The sequence below is a fragment of the Telopea speciosissima genome, chromosome 8 (assembly GCF_018873765.1).
Source record: "Telopea speciosissima isolate NSW1024214 ecotype Mountain lineage chromosome 8, Tspe_v1, whole genome shotgun sequence".
Taxonomy (NCBI): Eukaryota; Viridiplantae; Streptophyta; class Magnoliopsida; order Proteales; family Proteaceae; genus Telopea; species Telopea speciosissima.
Window position 1 is genome coordinate 1,408,723 of NC_057923.1, and position 17,852 is coordinate 1,426,574.

General features: G+C 38.4%; 1 protein-coding gene across 4 annotated transcripts in view; it reads left to right on the forward strand.

Moving 5' to 3' along the window:
- The window catches only part of LOC122671458 (retinoblastoma-related protein), a 30,745-nt gene extending 13,469 nt beyond the window's left edge, over window positions 1-17,276 (forward strand). Inside the window, exons 6-18 of one of the 4 annotated variants that reach the window (XM_043868670.1) lie at window positions 1,150-1,336; window positions 1,540-1,606; window positions 1,736-1,915; window positions 2,029-2,222; window positions 2,312-3,191; window positions 4,778-4,937; window positions 5,049-5,121; window positions 8,737-8,913; window positions 8,997-9,116; window positions 9,190-9,334; window positions 9,461-9,573; window positions 16,661-16,776; window positions 16,885-17,276. In XM_043868670.1, coding sequence (XP_043724605.1) covers window positions 1,150-1,336; window positions 1,540-1,606; window positions 1,736-1,915; window positions 2,029-2,222; window positions 2,312-3,191; window positions 4,778-4,937; window positions 5,049-5,121; window positions 8,737-8,913; window positions 8,997-9,116; window positions 9,190-9,334; window positions 9,461-9,573; window positions 16,661-16,776; window positions 16,885-17,038 — 2,566 coding nt within the window. In that variant the 3' untranslated portion in view covers window positions 17,039-17,276. Of the gene's footprint in view, window positions 1-1,149; window positions 1,337-1,539; window positions 1,607-1,735; window positions 1,916-2,028; window positions 2,223-2,311; window positions 3,192-4,777; window positions 4,938-5,048; window positions 5,122-8,736; window positions 8,914-8,996; window positions 9,117-9,189; window positions 9,335-9,460; window positions 9,574-9,682; window positions 9,958-16,660; window positions 16,777-16,884 lie in introns of those variants that run through there. The other 3 variants (XM_043868672.1, XM_043868673.1, XM_043868674.1) reach the window with 3 other exon arrangements.
- Window positions 17,277-17,852: the final 576 nt, after the last annotated feature.

A 17,852-nucleotide genomic window follows, 5' to 3' on the forward strand; every position in this document is an offset into this window, starting at 1 on the left:
TTTTAGTCCTGCCCCTTGCACCCTCCTTTGCAATCTTTAGTTTATTTACAGAATTGCCATCATTCTTTAATTCTTGGCTATTGTACACTTGGATGGGCCCATAGCGACCCGAAATTGGGGTTTTAGATTCCATGGTCGCATCACCTGTACATGTATTTATGGCCTTTGCTAGCCAGTAATAGGATAACATAAAGATTGAATTACAGGTAAGTTTATCCTAAAGAAATGATAAAAATAGCTAGGGAGAAGGTCCCTAATTCAATACAAGTCACTCTTACAGATAGGATAAGATAGGGATAAAGAGTTAAGATAAAGTTAAGCTGGATTACTAACATTAGGCCTATTCCAGCTAAGGATAAAATAAAATTATAAAGAAATAAAATAAAGAGAAACTTTTAAGACTCCAACTTTGTCCCATCAATTGGCTAGCTTGAAGTGCCCTCATAGAGTAAGGAACTAAAGTGTTTCAACAGAACTGGACACTGTAGTGGTCTAGCCGATTGGCTCATTCTCTTGATCAAGTTCTGACACAACCGACAGCCAAAGGCCTGCTGGTCTGCTGCTCTTTCTCCTGTTCTTCTGATCTACATTACTATTACTGTGAGGATTACTTTAGTCTAGGCTTAACTTGGCACCCCTGCTTGTTTTGCACCCTATTTATACTGATGTCTTTTGTGTGGCTCTATACCTGTAGTACGTAGACATGTCTAATTTGGTGGGACACAAAGGATCAAATGAAATATATGGTTTCATACTTGAGATATTGTGTGTGTATGGGCTGCAATTCAAGAAATCTCATGGTTTTTACTTAAAAGAACATCTAGGAGTTGGAATTTGGCATGATTATAAATACTCAACCAAACACCTTAGGAGCATCCCAATGCTACTACTACATTTATCTTTGAAAATCCTGTTGTTGTGTCTCAACCAAACACCTTAGGAGCATCCCAATGCTACTACTACATTTGTCTTTGAAAATCCTGTTGTTGTGTCGTCTGCTTTGGCAAAAGATGCATTGCATTGACTTTATATTATTAACATTACTTTGTTGCTCTGCTCTCAAGAATACACTTACCTTTTATCTTAGTTGGTTTGCTCTTGAAGCTTGTGCCTAGTAACATCTTTTAATGTTTATCTCATGCTACATAGGTACTACAAACGTGCTTATAGAGAGTTTTTCCTGACAAGAGAGGAAAGTGAAGGTAAGCAGATATCTACAAGCTATGTGTCAGATTATCATCGGTTTGGATGGTTGCTGTTCTTGGCACTCCGTGTCCATGCTTTCAGCCGGTTCAAGGACCTTGTGACTTGTACAAATGGATTGGTTGCTATATTGGTCAGTTACTTTCTTGCATTGTACATCATTAATCACTGGAATCCGTAAAATTTTTCTACAGAATCTTCCATATCTTAATTTTAGTAAGATCTTTCTCGCCTTTTTTTTTTTTTTGGGGGGGGGGGGGGGCGCACTTAACTGATCTTGTTACTTAACAGAAGTAAAAGAAGTCAAGTCTAATATCTGTGGAAAATTTGTGGCAGGCTATCTTGATTCTTCACATACCTGTACGCTTGAGGAATTTTTCTATCCATGATTGCCCTCGATTCGGTAATTACTTCAAAATATGCATGAAATTTTGGCAGTTTCTATTTGAAATATGTCCCTCCCTCCTTCCCAGACTTTGTCGTTGTTTCTTTTAAGTTTTATACAGGTGCTTACCTTAAATATTTGGTGCAGTTAGAAAAGGAAACAAAGGTGTGGACCTTCTTGCATCTCTTTGCAACATTTATGATACCTCAGAAGATGAGTTGAGGAGAACAATGGACAAAGCCAATAATTTAATAGTGGATATTTTGAAGAAAAACCCCACTATGGCATCAGAATGTAAATCTGAGAATCTAGCAAATATTGATACAGGTCATTCTGTACTATTTTTTTTTTGTTTCTAATTTGAACAGTTGATTATTTCATTAGGGGATGTTAGAATTTCCTTGCCTCTTGCTCAAGCTCTTACCTTTCTGAATGCACAGATGGATTGACATATTTTGAAGATCTAATGGAGGAGTCTTCTCTGTCATCAAGTTTAATCATTCTAGAGAAAGATTATGATGATGCAATACGTAATAAGGGTGAACTGGATGAGAGGATGTTTGTTAACCAGGATGACAGTTTACTGGGTACAGGGAGCTTGTCAGGGGGTGCAGTGAATATCTGTGGTTTCAAGGTGCGTTTTGCAAAAGCATTGCATTACAAAATATTACTTTAAAATATTTTCAATTTAGTTAACCAAGCTACTGTGTCTAATTTACGCAGCGGAAGTTTGATTCTATGACATCCCCATCAAAGACTATAACTAGTCCACTTTCTCCTCCACGCTCTCCTGCTGCGTCATCTGCAAATGTTAGTAATATTGGTGTTTTGAAGATGGCACCTACGCCAGTAAGCACAGCAATGACAACTGCAAAGTGGCTCAGAACCGTCATTTCTCAACTTCCTTCAACTCCCTCAGCAGAACTGCAGCGCTTTCTTTCATCCTGTGATAGGGATGTAACTAATGATGTAACACGGCGGGCCCACTTAATATTGGAGGCCATCTTCCCAAGTAGTTCTCTGGCAGAACGGCCTGGTACTGGAAGTCTTCCAAGTGCCAATCTGATGGACAGCATATGGGCACAAGAGAGAAGAATGGAAGCTTTGAAGTTATACTATAGGGTTTTGGAAGCAATGTGTACTGCAGAATCTCAAATATTGCATGCTTGTAACTTAACCTCGTTGTTAACCAATGAGAGGTTTCATAGATGCATGCTTGCATGTTCGGCAGAACTGGTATTAGCTACACACAAGACAGTTACCATGTTGTTTCCTGCAGTCTTGGAGAGGACTGGCATTACAGCTTTTGATTTGAGCAAAGTGATTGAGAGTTTCATTAGACATGAAGAGTCTCTTCCGAGAGAGTTGAGGCGACATCTTAATTCTTTGGAAGAAAGACTGTTGGAGAGCATGGTCTGGGAGAAGGGTTCCTCAATGTACAATTCTCTAACTGTTGCAAGGCCAGCCCTTTCTGCAGAAATAATCCGAATGGGGTTATTAGCAGAACCCATGCCATCATTGGATGCAATTGCGATGCTCAATAATATCTCCTGTGGAGGTTTGCCCCCTCTGCCTTCTTTACAGAAGCATGAAACTTCATCAGGTAGCTATTCATTTTGTTTTTCATCTAAAGATCCTGTTATCTGTCCCTAACTAGGTGCATATTTTTCTGTGAATTAGCGAATCTTCTCTTAAGGCCTCTTTGGTATCACTTTTCATTTTCATTTTGGCCTATTTAAAAAAAATCAATACTAAAATCCATTTTGATAAAAAATGAAAACTGTTTGGTAACTACTAAACACAATAGATTGTAGAATGAAAAATGAGTTTGGTAACTATCTATGTGTAAATAATTATCACAATAGATAGGTGAAGAAATTCTCCCATCATCCATGTTCTTTCCCAAATCAACTCGAAACTGTGGAATCAATTCTTCTTCGATTTTCTCCTAATTTGTGCCGCCAGTGTTGTTCCTTTGTTCCCCTTCCTTCCATGTCTCCCCCTTCGTTCTCCTCTCTTCGCTGCTTCCCAACCGTCACCTCCCAAGGGTACTCCTCCAATCTCAATTCTTTCATTTTTTTTTATTTTTTTTTTTTGGATTAAATTCAATTCATTCATCTCGCTTCAACATCAATCTCAATTTCAGTTTCTGATCAGCCCATCGTCCTCTCTTAAAATTCAGGCATTCTTATCGATTGCGGCACCACTGTTCCGCCGTCGATACTTTGAGGCACCTTCTTCACCTTTCTCTTGCAGCCTTCACAGTGGATCGATACTTTCAAAACCCATGTCCGGAAAAAAAAAAAAAAAAAAAAAAAAAAAAAAAAAAAAAATCTCAACCTGTGTTTGAGAAACAGAAAAGATGTTGAGATTGGTGAACATGAAAAAGCATGGTTATCTAGAGAACAAGTTATCCATTACCTGGTATTTCAGGGGTTCCGAAGCTTCTTCTGCTGGTTTTGTCGCCATTAGGGAAACCTGGAAAAGAGGAAAGGTCTCGAGTGTGTAAAACCGTTTAAAGAGGGGAAGGAAGTGAGAGAGATGGAGAATTTTATTTACTACTTATTTCTATAGAGAAGAGACTTTTTTAAAGAAAGTTGTAGTCTTTATAGAAGGTAGAGAGCAAGAGAGATCTTTTAGAGGGGACTGAGAGAGTATAAATGGAATGGTGACGGTGTGTGTGATGTGGGAAGAACCGGCACACAGACGGAGAAGGTGAAGAAGGAGAAGGAAGAGTTTTTCTAAAATCAAAACAAGATGTCTATTTTACCCTCACTTATTCTGCCTTACAAGCACGTGCGTATTACTTGAGCGAAAAAATGATGGAAAATGGTTTTTGCCCATAATCCATAATGGATTGAGTCCATTATCATTTTGGGGGTGTTTTCTATTATTTTGATGTTTTGTAAATAGAAATAGAGTCCATAAATTGTGCCAAACACTTGTAAAAATGTTTGTGTCAAAATGAAAATGAAAAGTGATACCAAAGAGGCCCTTAGATTTTAAAGGCTGTCACCATAAAATCCTGAGTGGATTTTTTTAATGTTTTTCTCTGTTGCTTTCTGCATTGGTAGAGTGTCCAAAATAAAGAAAAGGCTGATGCAATAGCTAGGATTTTGATTTGCTAAATTAACTATTAAAGTTCTCATTCAGGTCTCCTCCAATCCATCGCTCTTTTTTTTTCCCCAGGTCAGAATGGGGACATCCGGTCTCCAAAAAGAGCATGTAGTGATTATCGTAATGTTTTGGTAGAACGCAATTCCTTCACATCGCCTGTGAAGGAACGTCTGCTAGCCTTCAACAGTCTAAAATCAAAGTTACCACCACCTCTACAATCTGCTTTTGCCAGGTAAAGGTTTCATATTGCAATCTGAAAACTAATCTATCCTTTTTTCTTTTTCTTTTTTTCTGAAGTCCTTTTACCCTCATGGGTATTTTGAATTTGGGAATTTATTTGCAGTCCGACTCGGCCAAATCCAGGAGGAGGAGAGGAGACATGTGCTGAGACAGGGATCAATGTTTTCTTTAGTAAGGTAATGATTTAAAGGGTGTGTCTGAATGACACCTCTATAGGTGTATTTAGAGCATAATGCCTTCGTTTAATTTCTCATTGTCTTAATTCAAGTTCTTTAAGTTAAGGGTATAAAGGGTTTTCAAAAATAATATGAAAGTGGCATATCATTATGTCATTATCAAAAGGAGTCATTGCCATGCACATTTCTCGAGTATACATGTGAAATGACAATATTTGTCCTCATTGGGAAATTTGTATATTATACTAAAACGGCAAAAAAGTTAGGTTACAAATTATTTGACACCTTGAGGGGTGTCAATAAGAAAATCCCTTGTTTAAAAAAAACTGTTGTAGTTGATGCTTACAACTCTTTTTCTTTCGTAGAGAAACATGAGCTTTTATTACAAAGAAAAAAAAGAAGAAATGCCTTTTATAACTACGGACATCTTCGGTATTATCTGGTTCACTACTTGACTGTTGAGCACTGTTTAGATATGCTGTTGTGGGATGCGTAGCAATTTACTTTCCGGAAATGTACAACGTAAACCATATTAGCACTATTTTTCATTAATATATATTTTACCTAGAAAGAAGAAAAATGAATAATTTATTCAAGGCCAAAAGAGTCTAACATTGTATTTGAAAATTTCTATTTGTCGCCCAAAATAAATAAATAAAAAAAAAAATCTGTTACAATGATCCAGACTATTACAATGGGTGCTAATGGAATTTTATCCTTTTAAGTGTTGTGCTTTAGAAAACCAGAAGAAAACCCAAAATCTCAGGATAGGAACAACAACCAGATTTAAGAGAAGTGTAACTCAGTAAATATTGGTCTGATTGAGTATAATTCTGGTTGAAGGCCTGTCTCAACTGCGTGAATAATCCCGTTAAGTTTGGGCTGAGTTTGATGGTCAGCGACTGAGATATGCAAGTTTCCTATCAGAATCAGGAAACTAAAATTCAAACAGAAAGCAGAATTCAATAAGCAGAATATCCGATTCAAAATAAGGTTCAAAAATTTAGATTCAAGATTGATATAACAGAGAATAGGAATCAAAACAATAATCTGAAATCAGATATAGAAGACCAGATCAGAAAATAATGATTTGTAGTAGTGTAATTGAAGGACGCTTCTGAAATCGACTAGAAATTTAGGATTTTGAAAACAGATTTTCATTCTAGAATTTCAGATTAGTCTACTGATGTTATAACTGATCTCAGAATCAAAATATACAACAGCAACAGCTCAGCCTTATCTCAACTAAATGGGGTCGGCTTTAGAATCAAAATTTCAAATCAGAAAATTGAGAATTGAAGAATTGGAAGTCAAGTAGGAAAACCGGAAATAAATTGGGTTTTGAAAATTGGAACAGAATTGAAATTAAAGCACAAGATCAGTAATCCGATGACAGTATTCTTGAGAATAATGAAAAGAAACTCAGCAGATCAAGTAATAAATAAAAACTAACAAGAAACTGAAGAGTTCTTATAGAATATTAAGTTGCAGGAATGAGAAAGAACCATAAACTATTGGAGAGGAAGGTAGAGAATAGAAGAAGGATATAATCAGGAATCCCACCTGTAACCCAACCTGGAATTCCACCAGGTCTTCTACTGATTCCAACAGCAGAGTATGCTCTGAATCTCATAGAACCAAAAGGCTAAAGCCAATTAAAGTCAAAATCGTTGGCAGGGCTTAGCCCAGTACATGCTTATATAGTCATTGTTGGGCAGAAGAGGAAAATCCTAAAACAAAACCTAGACTAGAAACCCCTCTTATCGCAAGCTGTAATGGAAGAGTCCTTGTACTACTAGGACTTGAAAAGGAAACTGAAGGAAACAGGACGGAACTTATAAGCAATATCCTATCCTGTTTAAACAACTTTCTAATAAGAGAATAAAAGAATAAGACTCTTAAGATAACCCAATGATTGGGTGAACCAGGTATGAACCATAGATGAGTACTAAACCAGAAAACAGGTCCAAACCGTAACTGCAAGCTAAGTTCTGGTAAAATCTTCCTGTGATGCTGCACTTTGAACCTTGATTCTGCATCAAGTGTATATAGTTTAGACTCCGCATTGATGCAGGAGCATTATCTTGGACTGGGCCGAACCGTTTGAGAACTGCAACCGAGAACCGGGTCCAATTTGGGTTTTGGTCTAGTAGAATATCTTAGGATTTTATTATATTTTGGGATTCTTTGTAATTTTTAATTACGAGTTTTAGTTAGAGTTACATACGTTGGATTTCAGGTTTCATAATTGCTTTAATTTCCATATTGAGTTAGTTTTCTACTTGAGAGTTGGTTTTTTATTTTTAGGAGTCTTTTATTTCTCTTTAAATATGCTTGTAATCCCCATCGTGGGAGTAGATTGGAGAATGAATTGAATAGCAAGTTGTTGAGTGCCTGTGTGACTGGTTGTGTGCTTTCTCCCCCCCCCCCCCCCTCCTTTCTTCGTGCTCTATCTCTATCTCTATCTCTCTTCCCTCCTATTCTTTCAATATTATTGTGGTTTTATTTCTTCCCTTGCTGCAAACGAACCTGTTGGGCTGAATAGGATTTTAACGATCTTCCTCATCCCCAACTTTCTCTTTTTTGTATTTGGTATGATAGTAGACATCCCAGGGACGACCCTACCAAAGTACCTATACAGTCTGGTTGCTGAAAACTTGCATGTAAGATATCAACTCAATACCTCACCTCGTTTCAGTCTTACTGCCTAAACATGTTGCCGAAATAAATACCTTTTTTATTCCTTGATTCTGAGTCCTGCTAATGATCACATTCAAGGGGATTATTAGGTGTGAATCAGCCTTTGAAGTTTCAGTTCAAGCAGATTTGATTTGAGAGAGTTCTCTCATCTTTCTTGAGTCCAGCTCCGTTTCCTTGTTGTATCGTCTTGAGGTAGAAGACGATACCTTCTCTTTTCCTATTTCACAAAATAACTCCTTAAGGACCATTACATGTTACTTCCCCCTTGCTCCATTGTTACCCTCTACCTTTATTTTGTTTCCCCTTCCAAGCGTACCCCTACATAATAAATACTAGTTCCCCTTGTGTCCTTGCCTTAGTCTATCAAGTGACCCTCCCCTATTTGTTCATTGCATCCCTGCCACTCCCTCTTGATAACTTCAGTTCATTACAGAATTGCCACCGTTTCCTTGTAACTTGGGTATTTGGTATCTGTGTGGGTCCATAGTGAACCCAATAGGGTATTTTGACCATGTTCACATCACTCATATAATTTAGATCTTATATTCCTGTTTTATTTGTTTGCAGAGCTTCCAACTTATAACCATATTTTAGCAATTGAAAATTGCTATTTAATGGATGTTAAATGAGCATGCTGCCATGTATAGTGAGGATCTCGCTTTACAGATGTCATCTCAACCTTTTGTGAGCTGCCAATATGCACATTTAATGATTATGATATTAGTGCTGTCCTTATTAAGCTAAAGTGCCGGGTCTCAGTATCAGATGTCTCTGAGACAACGGAGGAGCCAAGTAAAACACTGTTGACTGATATTCTGAGACTTCATTCACTGACCTTGGATCCGTTACTTTATCTTGCCATTAAATACCATCTCTTTGCTATTTGATATTTATGTATTTTGACCTTGTGCTCAGATTGTAAAGTTAGCAGCTGTCAGAATCAATGGCTTGGTTGAAAGATTACAACTGTCTCAACAAATAAGGGAGAGTGTTTACTGTCTTGTACAACAAATCCTTAATCAACGGACAACTCTTTTCTTTAATAGGCACATTGACCAGATCATCCTCTGTAGTCTCTATGGAGTTGCAAAGGTATGTACATGGGTGCTTGTGTGAGCTTGGGTTCTTCAAATTTATGCTTCTGCTATAATTGGTCTCATTTTGGTGGCTTGCAGATCTCTCAATTAAACCTGACCTTTAAGGAAATCATTTACAATTATAGGAAGCAACCCCAATGTAAAACTCAAGTTTTTCGCAGTGTATTTGTCGAATGGTCATCAACACGCCGTTGTGGGGTATATTGCTGGCCCAATACTGTTTAACCTTCAATTTGTGTAAACTCTAACCCTTATTATGCTTTGGAAACAGAAAATGGAGCAGGAGCATGTTGATATTATCACATTTTATAATGAAGTATTTATTCCGGCTGTAAAGCCTCTGCTGGTGGAGCTTGGTCCTGCTGGTGCAACACCAAAAGCTAACCGGGTCCCTGAAGTTAACAATAATGCTGATGGTACACCCTCTCGGATTCTGTCAGTTTATGTTCTATCCTTTCCTTTGCATGTCATTCTCCATGCATCAACAAAGTCACACATCAAAGAAAAGAAAGTTCTTAACTGCCTCTTTGTTTGTCAAGTAGGTCAATGTCCTGGTTCACCTCGGTTAACTCAATTCCCAAGTCTTCCTGATATGTCCCCGAAGAAAGTGTCTGCAGCACATAATGTCTATGTCTCTCCGCTGCGGTCATCAAAGGTATGCTATTGCTTTATTTGGCTACTTTTATGACTATCTAATAATTGTCTTTACCAGACAACTTTTTCTTTTGTCCAAAAGAACTTGCTAAGTTCTTGAATATTTTTAGGGAGAGGGATCTACACGCTGTCCGCTTATATTGACATCTTACACACCAAGCCAATAGTGGGTATCAAATGATATATTTAATGAGGGAGAAGAGGTCCCACATATTTAATGAGGAGAGGGAAGTGGGGAGAGAGAGGAGAGAGACTAAGAGGGAACTATACACTGACAGCATGTACTTTCTTGTCCCATACTTTTATCCCGTTGATTCGATTAAAGTTTAAGGACATGCACCTGTAATGCTTTGCTTAAAGTGTGCAGTAGTTTCTATTTTATGCAGATGCAGCTTGATCGTGTAGTTACTGCAGGCCCAATCCAAAAATTGGTCCTTGATGCAGTATCACTTTCATGGATTGGCCGAATCCGATCAAATTACCCAGACCAAGAACCGGATCCAGATCTGGTTGGGTCTAGGAGGATAAATTAGATATTTATTAGGATGATATGTATTGTAATCTTCTATTTATTTTATGGGCAAGAGAACGTACCTGGTCGTGTGACCCCTGCACCAGTGTGGGGGCCAATAGGAGCATGCGTGCAAGCATCATGGGCAGCAAGATTTCTGCCTTTCCATGAGGGCAGGGTTGTCATTTCATGCCCACCTGTGTCTAGACGCAGGAGCCACGCGACCAGGTAGCGTTTTTTCCCCTTGTTTTACTTGATTTTTATTTCGTAGGAGATAGCTACGTAGGGAGATAGTAGTTTCCTAGTTTATTAGAGTTCATATTTGGAGTCGGTCTCTAATTTTTAGTAGTTTTAACTTCTTATATATGCTGTAATTACAATGAAGTTTCCAGATTTGATAATGGAATGAAATTGATTTTTGTTTGAATGCATGTGTGGCCTGTGCTTGTGCGCCCTCCCCTCTTTCTCTTCTCACTTTCCTACGAATCTGGAACGTCTCCTGTTAGGCGCTCTTTTCTCATCTCTTCATTCTTACTTTCTTAGTTCTTCTATTTAGGATATAACCTGCTCCCTCCCTCTATCTTCTTTCCTTTTGGAGTTCCTTTAACCCATACCCACAGTACCCTGCCCTAACGGTACCAATTGGTTCCTTCAACTTGGTTTCGAATCTCCCTCATCCCTTGTCCTTCCCCTCAGATTTTGGTGGTTAGAGTCATACTTTAGGGTGATTCATCCCCTAGAACTTCAACCTCAAATATCTCCTTTCCTGTATGGACTTGATCTGGAATTTCAGTTGGACATACTCTTGCCACCATGCAGTTTCAAGAATGGATAAACCCTTCTCTTGTTAATTATCTCATATCTTCTTGGTCGGAGTTGATAAGTCAGTGAGTAACTACTCAAGGTCCAAAATCCCAGGTTGAATCGAGGTCTCATAAGGGATTAGTGTCGATTTGCTTGGGAAATGGTTTTACCGCTGATATTAACCATTCAAATGGGGAAGATGACACTGTTTTTTGATTTACATAAAGGCATTTGGTGCTGGTTTTCCATTATGCCCTTCCTTTATTACCCTATTCCACTTCTATTTCCACTCATAGATTTCTAAGATCATCCTTTTCTATTTTAATTAAGGGAAGTGGTTCTCTGTTCGGGAGCGCGACCTATGCCAGCGTTTTCAGTGTCTATCAATCTCCACCCCCAACCAAGGGGGTAGAAATGTCTTTTCACAAGGAGAGGAGAGAGATAAACGACAGTGCTCCCGGACAGAGTTCTTTTTCCCTCTAATTAATTACTATTGTCCCAAGACTATTTGTTCCTTTGTAGAAGGATTTTAAACTTGCAATTAATTATGTGATTGCCATCTACCTCATCATTTGTGTTGTATGTTACTTGGGTGGGCACATTTCGACCCCAACAAGGTTTCGAACCCTGGGATTGCATCAGTCCTATTTTAATACAGCGTTTAATTCTTTGGATTTTATTTGTAATGGGCTGAAGTATAAGGCTTATAAGTGGGGGGGGGGTCTAAAAGAGTACAAAAATAGATATTTAGTTGGTAGTGAGATCCATTAGGGGATTTAGTTGGCTTTAGTTTAGTCATTAAAGAGTCCTATTGTGGTTTGTTGTGTGGGACCCAAGTTATCTTAAAGATTTGTGCTTCAGTAATTCTGTTTAGTTAATTATTTTAAGCCCTTAGTAGTTAAGTTAGTCTTGCTACTTAATAGTTTTAGATTTAGGAGATTTTCTTGTTTTCTTTTAAATATGTAACCTCCCCCCTCCCCCCTCCCCCCTACATGATGGTTGATGGAATAGAATACAGAATTTGGATTTGACTTGTGTAGACTAGAAGTCTTCCTCTTTTCTCTCTCTTCCTTTTCTTCAGTTACTATTCATGGGTACTGTTTACAGTCCCATAACAGCCCCTATCTCTTCTCTTTCTTCTCTCTTCCTTTCCCCAATGCAAGCTATTGAAACCCTAATTGTTTCATTCGCTGCATTATTTGCCAAATCCGAATTTTATGAATTATTCGTCTGAATCTGAATTGGACTCAAAGATTTGGAAAAAGTCGCAATATATAGAGACTTACCGAATTATTCGCTGAATCCAAATTATTCGGCCATTATAAAAATTAAAAAAATATCTGTTTTTTTGGTAAACAAAAAAAAAAAAAAGAGATTTGGATTCGGGAATTATTCAGCGAATTAAACAACTAAACTTATGACTGCCTAAAAAAAGATAAAAATTAATTATCCAGTATGTAATTCTTGGTTAGAAGTCTTTTTTTTCTAGAAATTCTTGGTTAGAACTTTGTAGAGTCAGTAGCAGAAAAAATGGTCGAGTAACTGTAATTTTTTTTTTTTTTGTTGATGGTTTAAAACCATAGAATCGTTAAGAACAAACATTTTGGCACACTTGACTCAATAAAATATCTATGAGCAATTCAAAGGTCTCAACTTTAATTTTAGGTAAAAAAAATGACCTAATGTTTTAATCATAATCATATAGTCAAGGTTTATCAAAGAAAAATTATAGAGTCAAGAATAGCATGTCATCCCAAAGTTTAACTTGAGATCCTTACAGGGAGATCCTATTGGTTATGATTTTTAATCTTTGTTATGCTTTTTGATTAATGAAACAAATGTTATCCCAATTTTTATATCATTTTATACGTTATGCACATATGATAATTGGTTGATAATGTTAAACATGTACTACAAATATTAAAAATAACATCCAAATTTTTTGTCCAAATTAGTTTTTTTATAAAACGAATAATTCTCGAATCTGAATTTTATTTTGTCCGCTTCTTTGACCCTTTTTTTGACCAAATTCTTAAATTTACAAAACGAATTATTCCGAATAATTCTTTGTTCGAAAAATTCTAGAATCCGAATTTGCTAACTAGGATTGAAACCAGGAAATCAACCAGTCTTTTTAGGTGAAATAAAGAACTCATTACCAAAAGGGAAATGAGATATAAGAGCTCCTATAACATAGTTCAAGAACTCATCGTTGGTAATATCTCTCTTTTTGAAAAAAGCTAGTCGAGATTTAAGGCGAAATGAAATATTACCCCAACTCGGTCGAGATCTCTGTTCGAGATTTCGGTTCGACCGAATTGGACCAAACTTACCTTTATAATGTACATATTTAGACTCCACAGGTGTAACCTCTGGAGAGGCTGGTATTGGTTTTAGGAAGTCTTGGCCTTGCTTGGTTCTACTCAGGCTGTGGTCAGTTTCGCTTTCAGGGAGAGTAACAGGACGGTTGATTGGATGGCCAACCTAGCTTGCGACTCCAGTTCCTCCATCTCCTACCACGGTGGCAGCCTGCCACTGGGGGAGATTTAGCGGATCCTACGAGAGGACAGGGCTGGCTTGCCAGTCTTACGGAATTAGTTCTTTTTCTAGAGTCTTTGATTGTATGGGTCGGGTTCTGAGTTGAGGTGAGAGTTTTGCTCCTTTGGTTTGGGGTAAGGCGGTACGTCCCCCCCGTCCTAGGTAATATTCGGGTTAAAAAAAAAGACTGAGACAGTCGAGATCTCTCCAGAACTCGATTGTGTCGGTGAATTCGACAGAGAAGTATGCATTTGACCTGATTTTTTAGGATTTTCGATGGTGGTTTATGATAGAGATATATGTAATATGTTAAGATTGATGTATTGTACACTTTTATATTTGTATTGTTTATTTAAGTTGTTTTATATTAATTGTATAATTTGATTGCTTTCAATTACTAAATTATGGTAGAATAGGGCCTATTAGTACGTCGTTGCCTACCAACCTAGGGTCCGAAGTAAAACTCCTATTTGGACATTGTTTTTGCAAAATATGATATTGCCATCTTGTTTAAATGGCTTAAAGTAGGCTGAGTACCAAGTTTCAGGCCCAAACTAGGTCTAAAACCCACCAAAATCAGCCTTCAAGTTAAAAAAAAAAAATTACACCAACTCGGTTTTTAGGCTGGGCGGAACCTGTACCTAAACCGAGTTCTTGAACCTTGCCCTATAAAAGGGGACGAAGAAAAAACAAAATACAACTGCAATACAAACAAAGCAAAACCCAATCCTCAGGGAGGAGGAAGAGGGAGAAGCAAACCCTAGGATACAACAATATGCATGTTCCTTGGGGAATCAAGACAATGAGAGGTTAGAGGAGACCTTAGCTAGCTTGCTCTTGACATGGCAAGAGATGGTGTCCCAATTCTACTGGAAGGATCTGGAACTGGAGGACCATTTCCTGAGATTACACTCCATCCAAATATGGTTAATAGCGGCACTAAAGGCAAGCTTACCCACCACATCACATGAAGAATTACCGGCAAATGACATATCCACCCAAATCCATTCCCTCACAAATGAAAGAATCCTTTGACTTCTTGGTCAGCATTCTGGGAGGAGCCCTTTCCAAATATAAGAGGAAAAAGGGAGAGCAAAAAAGAGATGTTCCACATCTTCCAAAGCATGAAGGAGAGACAGGATCTGATGGTGGATGAGAAAAGACTGTTGGGAGGCAGTAGGAGAGGGCCTCGTCAGATAGTGAAACTGTGACAAGGGATGTGGCTTCTAAACCAAACTAACTTGCGCTAAGGGCACAGATAAGGGGCCATGAGATCTGATGAAGTCCCAAGCCATCTTTAGACCCGAATAGGCCCGAAGAAGATGAATTCCATACTACATTATATCCCCTACCACGAGGCCTTTTGGCAATGAAAGGCAATGCAAGGCATTCCAGATAGCAGAAAGCAGGGGAGAGGAAGAAGGCCAGGGGGTTTGGGAAACGTCATGACTAATGATGTATGCAACCATAGACGACTTGAGAAGTCTCAAATTGTAAGTAGCTCTGGCACCAATAGAGTGAAGGAGGACGCCCATAGGGTGCCAATGATCAATCCAAAGGAAGGTAGAGGCGCTGTCATCAATGTGACTGGAAATGACACCCAGAGCAATAGATCTAAGCTATAGAATCTTGCGCTAGACCCATGAAGCATCAAGTGTGGAAAGAGCAGTCCAAATAGAATCATTGCAAAGAAGACCCAGCCGACACAAATATTTTTCTTTTTAGCCACAACTGCCAGATCAGCTTCAGAATTCCAGCTGAATTAACCATTTTGATTCTTTGCATGCCGTGACCTCCCTCATCCTTGAGAAGACAGACGGCGGCCCAGCTGGAAGTGTGAAGGAATCTATAGGAGTCAGATGCTTTCCAAAGGAAGGTGGACATAAGGGACTCCAACTCCTTGATGATGGATTGGGGAAACCAAAAAATATCAGACAAGTATAAGATTACTAAAGGACTGATCTGATCAATTCCAAGTGAGCGGCCTTTATCATGAAATATTTTAGGTCTGGGCCTGTGGAGCAGTGGATCTGATCTCTGATTCCTTGATTGGAATCTAAGATTAGCTGGCTGCACCGCCCTGAACTAAATGCTATAGTTTTCTGTGTCCTCCATTGCCAAACTCAAACTTCTACAGAGCATGGCTGCTTCACATGGTTTTATTGTGCGAAGAAAACTTTGCTGCACTAATGCTAATAGTGTCATGTATGCAGTCTAAACATGTTGCCTGCATGTGTTAAGGGTATTGGAGTTCTTCCATGTTGAAATTAAGTGAAAACATACCAGAACTGAAGCAAAAGCATAGTGGAATGGTTCTTTTCCGGCCATGGGACCTAATCCTTTAGAAATGATTCCAGGAACAACCTTTTTCTGGAACTGTTTCTATGCATTGGCTATTTTCTGTCATGCAGGCTGATATTTTTGCAGTCTGATCACTGGATCTTGGGAAATCCCTTGGATAGGTTACCTTTTAAATACGGTGCTCTATCTCAAACTGCATGGTCCATTGTTTATTGTCCTTTGTCCCTCGTTTTTATTAGCAGTCCCGGATCTCAGTATCTCAATTGACTTTTTAAAACAATTCTCAAAGCATTCCAATGGCACATGGAGAAGTCACATTGGTCTGAGATTCAACTTATGAGTGGATCATGAAATGGTCTTATCCACTGAATTTGGATTCTAACTGAATGCCTTTGGGGAGTTATATTGCTGGCATGCTAGAAAGTTTTCCAGGTTCTGGTGTGTCAGAAACCTTCATCCTTATTTGTTGCAATGACAGATGAACTTCATTTGGTTGTTCACTGGAGGCAGCCATTATCGTGGCAGATTTTCTTTTCAAGTAATTTTGACCAGTTTGATATTTACAAGTTCTTCCATCATTATTTGATTACCTGACTATAACTTTACATGTCTTCTTTGATAACCTTTGTTATTGACCACAAGCATTTTGAGACTGCAAATGTTGGTTACTACATAATCTTGATGCATCATACAGAATAGAGTATAAAGCCTCAGTGTAGTGTTGTCTAAAAAAAATCTCTCCATCCTGCCATGGATGTGCTTGGCCATCTATCAGCTTTCTGCCATGTGTGTGCACACTAACGCAACAAAACTAATTCTCAATTGCGAGTTCTTTTCCTTTTAGTTTTTCCTCGCCATCCCCATCGTTTTTTTCTCGTTTTCGTTTTGTTTACTTCATATTTTGCTTCAGCTTGCTGTTAAATTTTGTCTACAGATGGATGCTCTCATCTCACACAGCTCTAAAAGCTATTATGCATGCGTAGGAGAGAGCACTCATGCTTATCAAAGCCCTTCCAAGGACCTGACTGCAATTAATAATCGTTTAAATGGGTATGTGATTATGTTTTGTTGGATACTGCCAATCTCCAAAGTAAAACCTTCTGGATACAATATCTGATGATCTGGTTTCTTTTATTCTGCAAACCCCAACTTTTTCAGCACCCGGAATGTCTTCAGAGGTGCACTCTTTGGTGATGACAAAGTCGGCTTGGTAAGTGACTCTCTTGTAATGGGCAGCTTTCACTTCCAGAATGGCAGTTGTGCCTCATCTTCAGGTGCTGCTACCTTGAAATCTGAGCAACCTGACAGCTAACCGTATTCAGGGTTTTCCCTTGTATGTAAATCAACTCTTTTTTTTTCCCCTTCCACCTAATCTATACCCTCTTGCACAAGTTGAAGTGCTGTGTATGAGTGGCAGTCTGCTATAGAAAGGCCGCTACCACCCTAGTAAGTGCTTCGTGTGTCAGATCTTGAGCTTCTTCTCAAGAGTTCAACAAGGTATGCTTCTGACTAAACTAAATTAATAAAATCTTTTTTATTGCTTGCTGTCAGTGAATTTGACCTTAACCAAGTTCTATTTTTTTAAGAAATACTGGTGCAGTCAAAGGTTTTGTCCTGGTTAGGTCCTTCTGTATCCATACCTAAATGTTAATGTATCTGCTGGTCCTTCTGTACCCATACCTAAATGTTAATGTACCTGCTGGACTTGTACCAGAAAACGGAGAAAGCTAAAGCTGTAACTGATCTATTATTTTCATCAAAGTTGTCGGAGCCAATTATGGACCCCTAACCTAATTTCTATCAAGCCAGTTTTGTTTTTTTTAGAGGGAGGGGAGAGGGTGTCATCATCTTTGTTTCAAAAAACCTTTTCCCTCACTTTATTTGGCAAGTTGTTTCGGTCCATCAGGGCAACATCAGAAATTTTATTTTTAGGAAATGCCAACTGGCAGTGAATGGCAGATTAGGCTTTAATCCAACTGTGGATGCAATGGTCATGGGCCGGTAATATGTGCAGAACCTACGCGACCTATAGTTTCAAAAACCGGAATTGGATCTATTGAAATTGCAATTGACCGTGATAGATCCTAATTCTGACCGTTTTGTAGCTATTGATTCTAGGGTTTTTG